Genomic DNA, 14,329 nt, shown 5'->3' with positions numbered 1-14,329 from the left:
AAATAAATGTAACTGTAATCAGTTACAGTTACTGAGAAAAAAATGTGTAATTAAATTACAGCTACTTATGAAAATGTTAATGGTTACAAAGGGGGTTACATCTGAATATTTTCACACACACACACAACACACACCCACATACAGATTTAATTGATTTCTTCCCAAATTGCATTGACTGCTCTAAAATATGAGACACCAATGTTTCAGGAGTTTAGGACACAGAATAGGACACGTTTATACGATAACTGTTTTATTTCCTATTTGGGTTTATGTATATGCTTTTTTTTAAGATTAACTGTTAGATGCCTATCTTTCCTGTCATGCAAAGATTTGATTTCAAAAACAGTATCATAGCTATTAAACTATTCCTTGTTATGGTTTGAAATCTGTATTTAACCTCAGAACGATCTCAAAGTAAAAAGAGGTGCTTTTGTGGTGGATGTGCTTTAAAAATAAATTCTAATCTAAATTGAAATGATGAAGGATTCTGAAAGTCTGACAGTAATGAGTGTCGAGTACCACTGTAAGGTTAACCCTGCCTGCTTTAAATCTGTCAAAATGATTAACATTTGAAAACATTCGTTAGAAATTTAGAAAAGTAATCAAATGTAATCAGTTACATTACTTTAATAGAGTAATTGAAATAGTTACACTACTTATTAAATTTTAAACAGGGTAACTTGTAATCTGTAACCTATTACATTTCCAAAGTAACCTTCCCAACACTGGTCACATATAGATAAAACATTAAGCTGTTATTTAATTTGATAAAGCTTTATTAAAAACAGATCTCTTTCTCTCTCTCTTTCTGTGGGACTACTTGAAACTTTTAGATTTTTAGATGACTATATATTCATGTAGTTAAAGGAGGATGCAATGATGGAACTTTCACACGCCAAATCTGTCTCCAGCTATTATTTTGTAGGAGAGAGAGCGCGATATAAAAAGCGGAAGAAATGTGAGGTTGAGTAAACAACCATTATTGCAGATTAAGAGGCTTCATATTACACTGCAGAAGGAAGAAATTTGACTGCACCTCAACTTGGCTCTTGGATACAGTCTTTAAAAAAGAGGTTCCAAAAGGTGTTTTTGCAGCAGTGCCATAGAAGAACCTTAAAAAGCAAAGGTTTACTGGCATTAATGGTTCCATGAAGAACCTTTAACATCCATAGAATCTTTAGCACAAACAGTACTTTCAAGGTTGTTTAGATTATTAAAATGTTCTTAACACACACACACACACACACACACAATGGTTCTTTCAAGAACTGTTCGCTGAAATGTGTTTTTGCTTTTAAAAACATAAGATACTGCACAATAGTATCCAACTGCAGAGACACAGCACTGATGAATGGAAAAGAAGGCAGGGTCTCTAGACACGTTTTTGAAGTTACACTTCTTTCTTTTCAGAACATGTTTTTGTGTTCCACTGGATGTGAAACACAAAAATGTGTTCTGTGTGAACCAGCCTTGAAGATGTTCTGGATACAAAGAATGACTTATTCCTTAGGAAGTGTACAGTGTTGATGTAGTGTTTTGTACAGTTGCTGAGTAAATGGTGATTTTGTTGGTGGTGGTGGTGGACCCTCACATTAACTAAAATGTTAGTGTATTCAGAACCATTCAGACCCAGCAGTTTTCTCACCATAGTTATGCTTCTGCTATGCACACATTAACGGCTTTGCATTACCTGTCTCACTTTATTTGCAACCCCTCCAAAGCTCCCTTTTAGCAACCCAACAAGAAATAGAGGAGTCAACATTCCACTCTTTCTTCTTACATCATGCAATCACTTGAAGTCATTATTTGAAGTCAATATTTCTTGTCCATTTATTTATGTGGCAATATGGTCATTATAGAAAAATTAGCCCATTCAGGGATTATTTTTGTGTTGGGCATCCAAGTTGACTGGCTCACTGTACATTATCCCATACTAATAGTTCATTTATTACTCATTTAAAAACCTTTCACAAGAGTAAAAATAGGTTTTAAAATAAGGGTGTTTGGTTTAATTATTTAAAGATTTAAAGTTCATAAAACCGCAAAAGAAAAAGAAGCATTAAGATATAGGCCTGTATGGTTATACATTCATAGTTTAAAAAAAGTTGTGAAACTTTTTTGGGATAGAGATTTATTACCTCGCTTTTACTATTGATCTATTTTTACTTATTTATTATGGATAAATACATACGCTTTATTAGAAAACAACACCCACAACATATTACATCAGCACCGTTTGCCACTAAACAGACATTTTAAATTAAGCTTATTCATGGAGCATTTATTTTAAAGTCTGTTCAGAAACTACTGTCATTTATTATTCATAGAAACACTTTCTATTGCTGCTGAGCAGACCTCTGCAGCCGTGAGGTGAATGACACAATCATCTTCAAAACTGTATTCATGATTATTCAGTCATTAACTAAAATAGAGCTAACAGTGCACAAAATGTGTCCGCTGTTTGCCATTTATCCATTATGTTTTTATTGTAAGATATCAGGTTTTCTTATCTAATTGTTTAGAGCTTCATATATATACATATGTACATTCCCTGTATACATAAATACATAAATTCACATACTGTATATATATATATATGTATGTGTGAGAGAGAGAGAGAGAGAGATAGACACAAAACCAGTCATAAGGGTCAGTTTTTTTTAATTTAAAATGTATGTATGCTTTCCATTGATGTATGGTTTGTTAGGATAGGACAATATTTGGCCGAGATACAACTATTTGAAAATCTGTAATCTGAGGGTGCAAAAAAATCTAAATATTAAGAAAATCACCTTTAAAGTTGTCCAAATTAAGTCCTTGGCATTGCATATTACTAATCAAAAATTAAGTTTTGATGTATTTATGGTAGGAAATTAACCACATATACACATATATATATATATATATATATATATATATATATACAGTAGTGAAATATATATGTGTTTTTAAATGATACTAATGACAAGCTTTGTGGAAATCCCGTTGTAGCCGAGCATCAGGATGTCACTACCACGGACGCTGGGCGAGCTGCAGCTCTACCGAGTTTTACAAAGGGCCAACCTGCTGATGTACTATGACACCTTCATCCAGCAGGGAGGTGATGATGTCCAACAGCTGTGCGAGGCTGGCGAAGAGGAATTTCTCGAGATCATGGCACTGGTTGGCATGGCCACAAAACCCCTGCATGTGCGGCGTTTGCAGAAGGCTCTGCGCGACTGGGCGGCAAACCCAACACTGTTCAACCAACCTCTGGCCACCAATGTGGCCACTTGTGGAATCCCTCTCCTTAGGATCGACAGTAGCAGCGCTGCTGGCTCAGGGGTTATTGGTGGCAGAAAATCTTTAAGCAACGGTCAGCCAGGCTCTCCGTGTGAAAGAGAGGAAGTAGGATCTTGCCTTACGCCGCTCAGAGATAACAGTCCAAAGAGCCCCTGCTCACAAGCCTCTCCTGTACCTCCAGACCATCTGTACAGAGAAAAACTGTCCCCCATGGACCCCCACGGGCTCAGTCCTGAAATGTATGGAGCCGCTGAGTTAGATGAAGAACAGGCCATTACCCTTCTGCCTTTCGCTTGCCACTCGCGACTTCTTGGTCCTCCGACGCCAACTTCTTCTTCATCCTCCTCCACTATGACCTCTCCGTGGCCCGGAGGTCAGCTGGACCCAGAGACCATTAAAGCCGCGGAGGAAAGCGTTGATAGGCTTCTAAGAACCATGCCGCAAGCAGATCAAACTGAGGTGAAGACACTTTTGAGACTCAATAAGAAAATGGCCAAGACGGTGGGACACATATTCCACCTGGAACCTCAAGACAAGAGCAAAGAGGAAGAGATTCGCAAATACAGCCTGATCTATGGCCGCTTTGACTCCAAGTGGAGGGAAGGGAAACAGCTCACCCATCATGAGGTCTGTTAAAGAGAACATTTTGAACAACTTGCACTGATGTTATAAAAAATATCTATTTTTTTCTCAAGTTTAGCTGTAATAAACACACAACTAAACTAAAGTATCATCCTGTATCTCTACAGTGAAATCTGCTAAATCCAAACTAAACTAATCTGCTGTAGACATTGTGTATTACAGTACACACAACTCAAAGTAAGGAGAGGTGTGCTATTACTTTAATAAGCAATTAGACTTATCATTTTTATTGTAGACAATAAAATGGGACCATTTCCATCCCAAAGCAACGACTCAAAACACTCTAGCAACTGCATAACACACAGAAAAGTTAAGCAACTGCTTTGCATGGCAACCACCCACAACATCTTAGCATTGTGGCGATGACTTTTGCACAGGGAAGCAAGATTTGATTCTACAATCTTTTGATTACAGCCCATTTTTTAAACCTTTAAAAAACAGCACTGGATTAGATGAATCCAGCAATTCCTCCAGTTCATTTTCAGAGGATTTATTTTATTATCCCACAAGGCTTTGCATGTGTTTTGACAAGACCTTTTTATGGTGAACTTTACAGAACTAACTGCAACTCCTAGATTTCACAGTAATATTTGATAACATACTAATTTTAAAATACCAGTTAGGCTACTATAAACATTACAGGAGTTGTTTAATGCATTTTATAGTTGTCAAAATGCCTTGAGTTTCATAGAGCTCAGATGATCCAGTTTCATTTGTAATATTTCCACTTTCAGATGCTCATCAATGAGGCTGCAGCTCAATTCTGCATTCGTGACAATGCTATGTTGTTACGCAGAGTTGAACTGTTCTCTTTAGCTCGACAAGTGGCGAGAGAATGTGCCTACACGTCAACATTTAAACATAACAGGTCAGGAACTACTTTCATCTTGATTTTGAAATTGTTTCAGATTTTGCATCCAGATGAGGTGGTTACATGTATTGTTAGATATTTACAGGCATAATTAAAATATGCACACAGTACATGCAGCAGTGGAAAAAATGAAGAGAAGTTTCTCTGGATTTACTGTTTGTATGTTTAAGTAAATTGAACATTTTTGTTTTATTCAACAAACTACTGTTTCAAATAATACTAATCAACACGACTTTTATAGCATTCATTTGCCGAAAATGACTTTGGGTCAAAATATCAACGATACAGTGCTTCCAGACTTTGAATAATGCAAAGGAAACAAGTTCATGTTCATTTTTAAAAATCGCAATACTGTTGTTTTAACTTGGGAAGAGTTTGAAATCAATATTTGTGGAATAAATCACATAAATAGTAAATCCACAGATTTTAATTGTACTTCTGATACCTAGGCTCATGCCAAGACAAAAGCAAACCATGTTTTTATTTTCTGCCCAACTTTTCTGAAAAACAGACTTTTTTTTAAACTCCTCCCAAGAATTTTAATTCGACCTTCACCAAACTTGGCTCATATCATCTTCAAAGGTTTTTCATGAGCCAAACACTTCTTATAAGTCATCAGACAAAATAGTCATTCAACAGAAAGCACACCAAAAACAAGGCAAGTTTCGCAATTCTATAAGACAATGAAATTTGGTTTGTTATCACAACCCAAGACCTGAGAGTACCTGAGCAGTTTGGAGACAGCGCCACCTACTGGTGACGAAGTCTGGAAAAAATGGCTTGTTTCACAATTGTTTGGCCTAAAAGAGTGGTTCTGAAATGGGTGTGTCAGACAAAGACATGCAATGAGACTGCTCAGTTTACCACAATGCATTGGCGAATCCTGATGAAACCTGGTGTGTGTCATCAGCACCATGTCCATATGTCCATGTAGAGAGACCTTTACAAAACTATCAGTTATGTTTGTTGACCATTCGGTTAAAAGGATATAATCAAAAATATAAGTGCAAATTTGAACTGTTGGCGGTGTGAGACTGTTCGAGAAAGAGACCCCAAATTTGAAGATCAGACATTTACCATACAGTTCTTTGGTTTTATTGTGTTCAAGCTGTTTATTCAACAGCTCAAGCAAAAATGTGACCCTGGACCACAAAACCAGTCATAAGGGTCAATTTTTCGAAATTGAGATTTATACATCATCTGAAAGGTGAATAAATAAGCTTTCCATTGATGTATGGTTTGTTAGAATATTTGGCTGAGATGCAACTATTTGAAAATCTGGATTCTGAGGGTGCAAAAAAAATCAAAATTATGATAAAAAATCTAAATATTGAGAAAATCATCTTTAAAGTTGTTCAAATGAAGTTCTTAGCAATGCATATTACTAATCAAAAATTAAGTTTTAATATATTTACAGTAGGAAATTTACAAAATATCCTCATGGAACATGATCTTTACTTAATATCCTAATGATTTTTGACATAAAAGAAAAATCAATAATTTTGACCCATACAATGTATTTTTTGCTATTGCTACAAACATACCCCAGCGACTTAAGACTGGTTTTGTGCTCCAGGGTCACAAATATGATGATAGTGGAATTTTTGTTTGGACGACAGAATTTATAAAAAATAATTGATTATGTAGTACATTCAAAACCAGTGTGTTAAGACTTTTTTAGCTGAGAAGAATCTTCAATGTAATCAAGACAAAAAAGAAAAGAAAAGAAAACTGGTCCAAGGCGCTTGTGTAGAGAAGAATTTATTGGAGGTAGTAGTGGACCATGGTTCTTGTTTGTGAGACCAGACCTTTATGCCTGGTAACAGATGTACTGCATTTATAAGAAAATATGTCAAATAAATGAAGAAACACATTTGGGCAATTGGACATTTCACTTAAATCCTTGAAGTTGCTGAGATATAGGCATTTTCACAAATACCTGAGTGAAAGCTAGCCTTGCCGCCTCTTGTGTGTCGTTTTCTATATTTGCCCTTCAATACTGTGACTTTTTTTTTTTTTTACAAGTAAACTTATTTGATCAGAATTTGAGCTGGGTTTGTTGTATTATCATCTCAGGCCATACTCAGATGATTGTACTGCCTCTGTTGACTGTTCTGCTCAGAAGAGAATCAAGCTTGATGTAAGTACATCAAGATATGTATCTATATATACATCTGTATAACAGGACTTTGACAGGAATATGCTCAGGTGAAGTTTGGATGCTTACACTTTCTTAATAGCGACTTGACTATATAGCTACAAAAATGACAAGAAAATGAACAGGTTCCCTTATAGGATTAAAATAAAGATGTAAATCGATGGATTGAGAGTTAGACTGGAGCTTACATTGGATGTCAAGTTGTGAACTCCTTTTGTAGTACTATTGCACTCATATCTGTAATTATAGTGTAACAAGCCAACTACTAGTGACAACACGAGTTACACTTTCATTAGAAATTAAGTACTGCTTCTTTCAGGTCACAGATTCTGACAGACTGTCGAAGGATCCAGTAGCCAACAGTGGCAACAGATCTACAGCGGATGACAACAGCCTCTCTGGAGAAAGTCTAGATAGTTTAACACAAGGTAAGAGTCCTTATTTTCATTGCTTTTATTTTAAACATTGATACATTTATGAATGTTCAGTGTGTGTCAGTAAATCTTGTAACCATCATTGTCCCACATTCTATGTTGCATTTATTGCAAATGTCATAATGGTCATCCCAGCCATGAAGGATCACCTCACACGCAAAAAGTGATCGAAGTGAGATGATGTAAAGATCAAGCATAGAAGATAACAAAGCAAATTTGTGTCCATTCATACTCATGTCAGGGAAAAACATCATTGCTGAAAGAAACCGTAATATTTGATTGAGAGGCATATATGTTTGTCTAATTCTGTGTGTCTTGATAGATATCAGCCCTCAGTTGCACCTCTCCGTTTTGGGTTAAAAGAATTTCTTAATATGAAATTCGAATGGTATGACAATCAGATATTAGACTGTACAGAAATTAAAATGTACACGCTAATACACACTATACTCATAGTCACGCAATGCTGATGTTGTTATCATTAATAATTTGAGAATAAAGTATAACAATAATAATCATTTGCACGGTTTGATGTGATATGAGCTAACCAATCTTTAGATTTAATCACCATTGGTAGCGCGATTTATTGTAATGCTTTTTTCCTCAGTTGGTCAAAACAAAAGTGGCAGACTTGTTACTTACTTGTTCAGATGACAATATGCGGTGGAAATTCTTATTTGGGCCATACTTCCAAGACGTAGTCTAGAATCTGTGATTGCGAAGTACAGTATCCACACCGGTGCGGTGACTGACAGACTGACACACATCCTCCTCAAAACATTAGATTCATCCGCACTGGAGCCGTGCCGGTGCACAACCCACGCAAGCTAGATAATTCCGCACACAGCTGCAGTTGCAGGTTTTCAAACAGAGATGGCGACAAAGAGGCAAAACTTACGGACTGCAGCTTTAAGTACATGTAGTTAATTAATATTACTCCGTACTTAAATGTATAGTTACACTGTAACAAGGACACCTTAAAATAAAGTGTAACCCTTTTTTCTGTATAATTTATAAGAAGTGTGTATTTTTGCTGCTTAGTTACATACAGTACAAAATGCAATGTCAGAACTGATAACAAGCTTGGCTATTTAAGTTTTTTTTTTAAGCCATTATTTGCACCTTGAAGTGTCTCTGAGGAATATATAAGAACAGTGACAAACTGATTTATTTTACTTATCTGGTTAGCTAATCTAGCTAGTCTTTAAGGATGGAATGAATCCGAGATCATCAGATTCGAGAAGCTCTTTCAGAGGCAAACATCTCAGTCCGATGTCGTCATTGGGGACCGCAGAATAAAAGAGAAATGAGAAGAGAAAACGCGTATGGGTGGTGGGGGCCACAGGAAGTGCTGTGTGGGTGATAAATTGGAGCCCCCCTTCCCTGTCTGACGTCAAAGCTTATGAAAATGTGTGAGAGGAGGGCGGATGGATGGATGGAGAGAAAGAGGGGGTGAATGAGTAGGAGGGAGTGAGAAGGGCGTCGCTTTGACTCAGAGAGACAGAGTAAAAATAAACCATGTGGGCAGTGAAAGGATTCTCTCTCTCTCTATCTTAATGAGCAAACACTAGTGCTTCAGTTCAGTGGAATGGCCAAAAATGAGCTTTAATCAGTCTTTCTTTGTATTTTTTTGTGTTGTCTCTTTCAAGCGAAAATGCAAGTTCCTCATTTCATTGCGCTGTCAGTCATTCTGCAGTTGCACAGTCATTCCTCAGCATTGTTCTGCCTTCACATAATAATACAAGTTTTTGTATTATTGCATTGCTGTAATGTATTATTAATGTCTGCCGAAGTGTGGGAATTGTGATGTTCAATAATAGCACAAGTAGAAATGCAGTGGGAAACCCAATGATGCAAATGCTGATTCTCCCAGTTCCAAATTCTAGTCTCTTGATAACTCTGTGCATTAATGAGCAGAACATATTTAGAGGAATAGTTCACCCTCAGGCCATCCAAGATGTAGATGAGTTTGTTTCTTCATAGGAACACATTTTTGAGAAAAAATTGCTCGGCAATGGATCCTCTGCAGTGAATGGGTGCCGTCAGAATGAGAGTCCAAACAGCTGATAAAAACATCACAATAATCCACAAGTAACAGTCCAGTCCATCATTAACAGGTTGTGAAGTGAAAAGTTAAAACAAATCCATTATTAGGACGTTTTAACTTTAAACCATCGTTTCTGGTTAAAATATGAGTCCATAATCCATAAGTATTAGGCCATAACTTGTCCATGCCCTTTTTCACATCAAAATCCACCAACTTATTTGTTAAGGACTATTTTGGACTGTTTTCACTTGTAAATGGTGCTTTTTTTTAGCTGGCATCGATGGTTTTAATTAAAAATGTCTTGATGAATTAGTTTCTTACAAACATGCAGCGGTCCCACTTTATATTAGGTAGCCTTAACTACTATGTACTTGCATTTAAATTAATCATTTGGTACAATGCACTTATTGTGTACATACATGTTTTTACATTGTACTTATATTTTTTTAAATACCTATATGTAATTACATCTGTAATTAATTTCTGTTATTACATTTATAATTACAGTTGACCCATCCCTTACACCTCAATAGCAGCAAAAGTGTTTTGCAATACAATATGAACACAATAAGTACACTGTACTTATTTTTTGATGTAAGTACATAGTTAAGGCCACCTAATATAAAGTGGGACCCATGCAGCTTTTTTTTTTATTGTGATGTTTTTGTCAGCTGTTTGGACTCTTATTCTGATGGCACCCATTCACCGCAGTATCTATTGTGTTCTTGACACTCTTTATTATTTAAAAAAAAAACTCATTCTCATATTTAAAATCCAAAAACTTTGTTTATATTCTCATAGAGATGGAGGAGAAAGTGTCAGAGGAGAGGATCGAGTAACAGAAGCAGCAGTCCAGCAAACACCAAAGACTGCAAGTCTCCATGCTGAACTCAGGTTGGATATCATGTCTAAATGCAGCCGTGGTGTTCGGTTCGCTATGTTGAATAGTCCTGTTCTATAAAACTTGTATGCACCTTATCATGTTCCGTCAGAACATTTAAAGACATTTGGTGGAAAGTGCAAATTAAATTTGAAGCACATACAGCTTAGTGCAAGCAACAAGTGTTACAAATACATTACATATTCTCTGTCAGGTTATAATGTCAGTAAAAAGCTTCAATGGTGCTAATATTGTGTCAAGCAAATTCTAGAATGAAATAGCATAATTTATTAGGATAGATGACATGCTTCTCGTTCTAAGCGGAGCTGTGAGACGCTGGGATTTAGGTCTCATTCCATTTTCTCAGTTTCTTGCAAAGTTTTTCTAACAAAAGTTTGGGAGGAACATGTTTATTTAATCCAACCAATCACAATGCTAGAATAAGCAAACTGCTCAAACACTTTATGTACAGCGAGCAAAACACGTTTACGTTTACAAGTTTTGGATCATATTAACATGTGAAATTCTGAAATTGAATATATTAAGAACCCTTACACTAGTAACAATGATGCAGTAAATATGAATATATCAACTCTAAATGCACATGAGTTTTCATAGGTTACAAAATGTAAATGATTCAAATGAATCATGGGGGGAAAATAATATTCTCACTGTTTAAAGGCTGAATGGCTAATGAGAATAGCAAGTAAGAATTGTGCATTGCAGCGCCAATGTTAGAAATAGATCTGTGGCCTCTTTAATGACAGATTATTTATTTTTCAATTGCTCAATAAATTATATTGTAAGGTTTCTCATGTTTATTTCTCTAGATTGTTACTTTTATTTTGCTAACAGTGTAAAAATAGAAACTTTGTGTATTACAACAACAACTTTTATTCATCCACTGCTCTTGTTTAAGGTACTTACAGTATTGTACATGAAAATGTATGGACAATTTTGATGTTTCTGTCTCATTTCTGACACACGGTTCCACCGCCCACACTCACCCTAGTCTCATCTCAACAAACCAACTGTGATTCACTTGCCCTACCCTGCTATCATCATCATCATCATCATCATCTTCAATCTCACAGATGGGGAAGTGTTCGGGGAAAAAGTAAAAAAAAACAATTTAGTTATTGTTTCAGTTGTCTGTTTGGTGCCACTGGTGGCAAATTCACACATCAGTTAATCGCTAATCAATAAATTGATTTAATTTGAGTAATATGCTTGTAAAGGCCTATAATTAAAAGGATGACCAAAAATGAACCAAAGATCATGTCATTCAAAAACTGTGGGACTCTATATTTCTTTATTCTGTGAAACACAAAAGAGGATATTTTGAAAAATACTTTGCAGCATTTTTGTCCATATGAAAAGAAAGTCAAAGGAGTTGTTTCGGACCATTGTGACAAAAAATTCAAGTGTTTTGCAAAAAAAATGCAATCATACAGGTTTGAACAACAGATTTTTGAGTGAACTATCCCTTTAGGCTAGCTTGTTCAAGAAACTGTGTTGTGTAAGAGCATGTCCTTGTGTACTGGAGTGCCTTGAAGGTTGCCTTTTTCAAGGCAACAAACCAGTTTTTTTTTTTTTGTGAACACTAAAAAGTAACTAAGTAGGACGTAAACGAGACTAAAGAGATTTGCCCATGTCATGTAAAAATGTCTTAAAGGGTTAGTTCACCCAAAAATGAAAATTCTGTCATTAATTACTCACCCTCATGTCGTTCTAAACACGCAAGACCTCCGTTCATCTTCGGAACACAAATTAAGATATTTTTGATGCATTCCGAGAGCTCTCTGACCCTCCCATAGACAGCAAGGATATCACCACGATCAACGCACAGAAACCTAGCAAGGAGATCTGTAAAATAATCCATGTGACATCAGGGGTTCAACCGTAATTTTACAAAGCTACGAGAATACTTTTTGTGCGCCCAAAAAAAAAAACCGACTTTATTCAACAATTCGTCTCCTCCGTGTCACCCTAGCGCCATTTTGGAGAGTATCCATTGAACGTAAATTGCGTATGCTGTTTTGTGTCAGCTGCGTCACGTGGATGCGCTGTTTTCATTCAAATCAAAGCGTAAACGACGTAAACAGCGTATCCGTGACGAATTGTTGAATAAAGTCGTTATTTTTTTCTTTTGCGCACAAAAAGTTTACGGGTTTAGAACGACATGAGGGTGAGTAACTAATGACAGAATTTTCATTTTTGGGTGAACTATCCCTTTAATCCGCCGATGCCTTGCTGTCCATTATCATAGCACTGGTGTTCATTTAAACATAACCACTGATAAACTAATGAGGCTTTACAGCATTCATGCTACCTGTTGGTATGATCCACTGATTACAGTGTAACATTTTCTAGTGTATTTACTATTTAATTGCTAGACGGCACTATACTCATATCTTGTGTTTTACGGTAGTGAAAATTCAGCATTTGGGTAAAAACTTATTTTTTCTAAAAATAATGATATATACCATTTCTACTGGTACAAAACAGACACTTTTAGTGATGGAACCAAATAATTACAAGATCAAACTAGGCGATGAATCATAACATGATAAAATGAAACAACAAATACATGTGCATGCATAACATTTTTTGTTGTTCTTCTCACTTTATCATATTAAGTACTTGCAGTACAACGTTGTGTAATTTAATTTTAAAAAAATCACTGACCAAACCTCCAATAGTTTCAAAATCAAACATATGACAGTCCATTACTGGCATTATCAGTGTGTTCACTTATCATCTCATCTTCATTTTTGATGAATTTGATTCCCAGCATTGCTTTCCTTCAGGTCATGTGTGTAGTGAGGTGACGCAGAAACTCTCCGCGGGTGCTTGTGTGTCCAGGAAACACAGCGTGACAGAACTCACACACCCGCGACTGCAGCGTGACTCCAGACATGAACAGCCCTCCGGCTTGACTGACCAGCTCACTGTCCAGAAAGGAGGATGACCAGGGCCTCTGCGGGACAGAGAAACAGCCTTCTCACACATGTCAGATGTTCAGGAGTTTGCTTATATTGTGTAAGATGTGCAGGAGGTGTGATCGGAAGCAGGACTAGACACAACGAATGAAGTCTTTCAAGTTGGGAGCTTAAAGGAATCAACGCTAACTAAACACAGGTGTGATACGAACCCGCAGTCTTTGTGAAGTCTGGTTAGCATAATAATGTTGCTCAACTCTCCTCAGGTCATCCCGGGCACTGTTTTCTGCCGTCTTTACCGGATAGTGGAAAACTGCTTTATCGTGGTTGTCCTGTTTCTGATCTGGCATGTCCAGGTTAAGATGCAGTTTGTCTAGTCCTCTATCAATATGACTGAGATCATTACCAGCTGAAAAACAAACATACAGGATGCATAGCAGAAACCTTGATTTGACGCTTGAGGTTGAATGACTCCGAATTGCAGACAAAAGTGAGAAAGTTTGATTTTGAATGGAAAAATTCTATTAGTGTTAAGGCCTGCTATAAAGATAACTGGACCGACTATCTGCTTGCCACCAGTGTTTGGGAGTAACTAGTTACATGTAACAGTTATGTAATTTAATTACAAAATAAATGTAACTGTAATCTGTTACAGTTACTGAGAAAAAAATGTGTGATTAAATTACAGTTATTTATGAAAATGTTAACGATTATAAAGGGGGTTACATCTGAATATTTTCACACACTCGCCGATTTGATTGATTCCAAAATTGCATTGAGTGCTCTAAAATGAGACACCAATGTTTCTGGAGTTTAGGACAAAGAATAGGGCACGTGTCTATTTGATAACTGTTTTATTTCCTATTTGGGTTTATGTATATGCTTTATTTTTTAAATTAACTGTTTTTTATTTTTTTCATGGCATTGTTAGATGCCAGTGTTTCCTGTCATAGCTATGCAAAGAAAACAGAATCATAGCCATTAAACTATGTTTTGTTACCATTTTAAATCTGTGTTTAACCTCAGCACGATCTAAAAGTAAAAAAAGAGGTGCTAAAGTCTGATTTTGTGGT

General features: G+C 36.3%; 2 protein-coding genes across 2 annotated transcripts in view; one reads left to right on the top strand and one right to left on the bottom strand.

Annotated features, from left to right (window-relative positions):
• LOC107737369 (NGFI-A-binding protein 2-like) overlaps positions 1 to 10,273 on the top strand; it is a 13,219-nt gene extending 2,946 nt beyond the window's left edge. Inside the window, exons 2-6 of the mRNA XM_016548849.1 lie at positions 2,992 to 3,909; positions 4,659 to 4,792; positions 6,872 to 6,935; positions 7,273 to 7,381; positions 10,236 to 10,273. Coding sequence (XP_016404335.1) covers positions 3,004 to 3,909; positions 4,659 to 4,792; positions 6,872 to 6,935; positions 7,273 to 7,381; positions 10,236 to 10,273 — 1,251 coding nt within the window. The 5' untranslated portion in view covers positions 2,992 to 3,003. The remainder of the gene's footprint in view (positions 1 to 2,991; positions 3,910 to 4,658; positions 4,793 to 6,871; positions 6,936 to 7,272; positions 7,382 to 10,235) is intronic.
• A 2,629-nt stretch (positions 10,274 to 12,902) lies between these two features.
• Positions 12,903 to 14,329, bottom strand: part of LOC107737353 (uncharacterized) — a 4,725-nt gene continuing 3,298 nt past the window's right edge. Inside the window, exons 4-5 of the mRNA XM_016548830.1 lie at positions 13,469 to 13,665; positions 12,903 to 13,294 (exon numbers count right to left, since the gene is read on the bottom strand). Coding sequence (XP_016404316.1) covers positions 13,121 to 13,294; positions 13,469 to 13,665 — 371 coding nt within the window. The 3' untranslated portion in view covers positions 12,903 to 13,120. The remainder of the gene's footprint in view (positions 13,295 to 13,468; positions 13,666 to 14,329) is intronic.

This window comes from Sinocyclocheilus rhinocerous, unplaced genomic scaffold (genome assembly GCF_001515625.1).
Source record: "Sinocyclocheilus rhinocerous isolate Xijiao unplaced genomic scaffold, SAMN03320098_v1.1 scaffold133, whole genome shotgun sequence".
Lineage (NCBI taxonomy): Eukaryota > Metazoa > Chordata > Actinopteri > Cypriniformes > Cyprinidae > Sinocyclocheilus > Sinocyclocheilus rhinocerous.
Note: the sequence above shows the minus strand (reverse complement) of the source record. Positions and strands in the feature narration are given on the sequence as shown.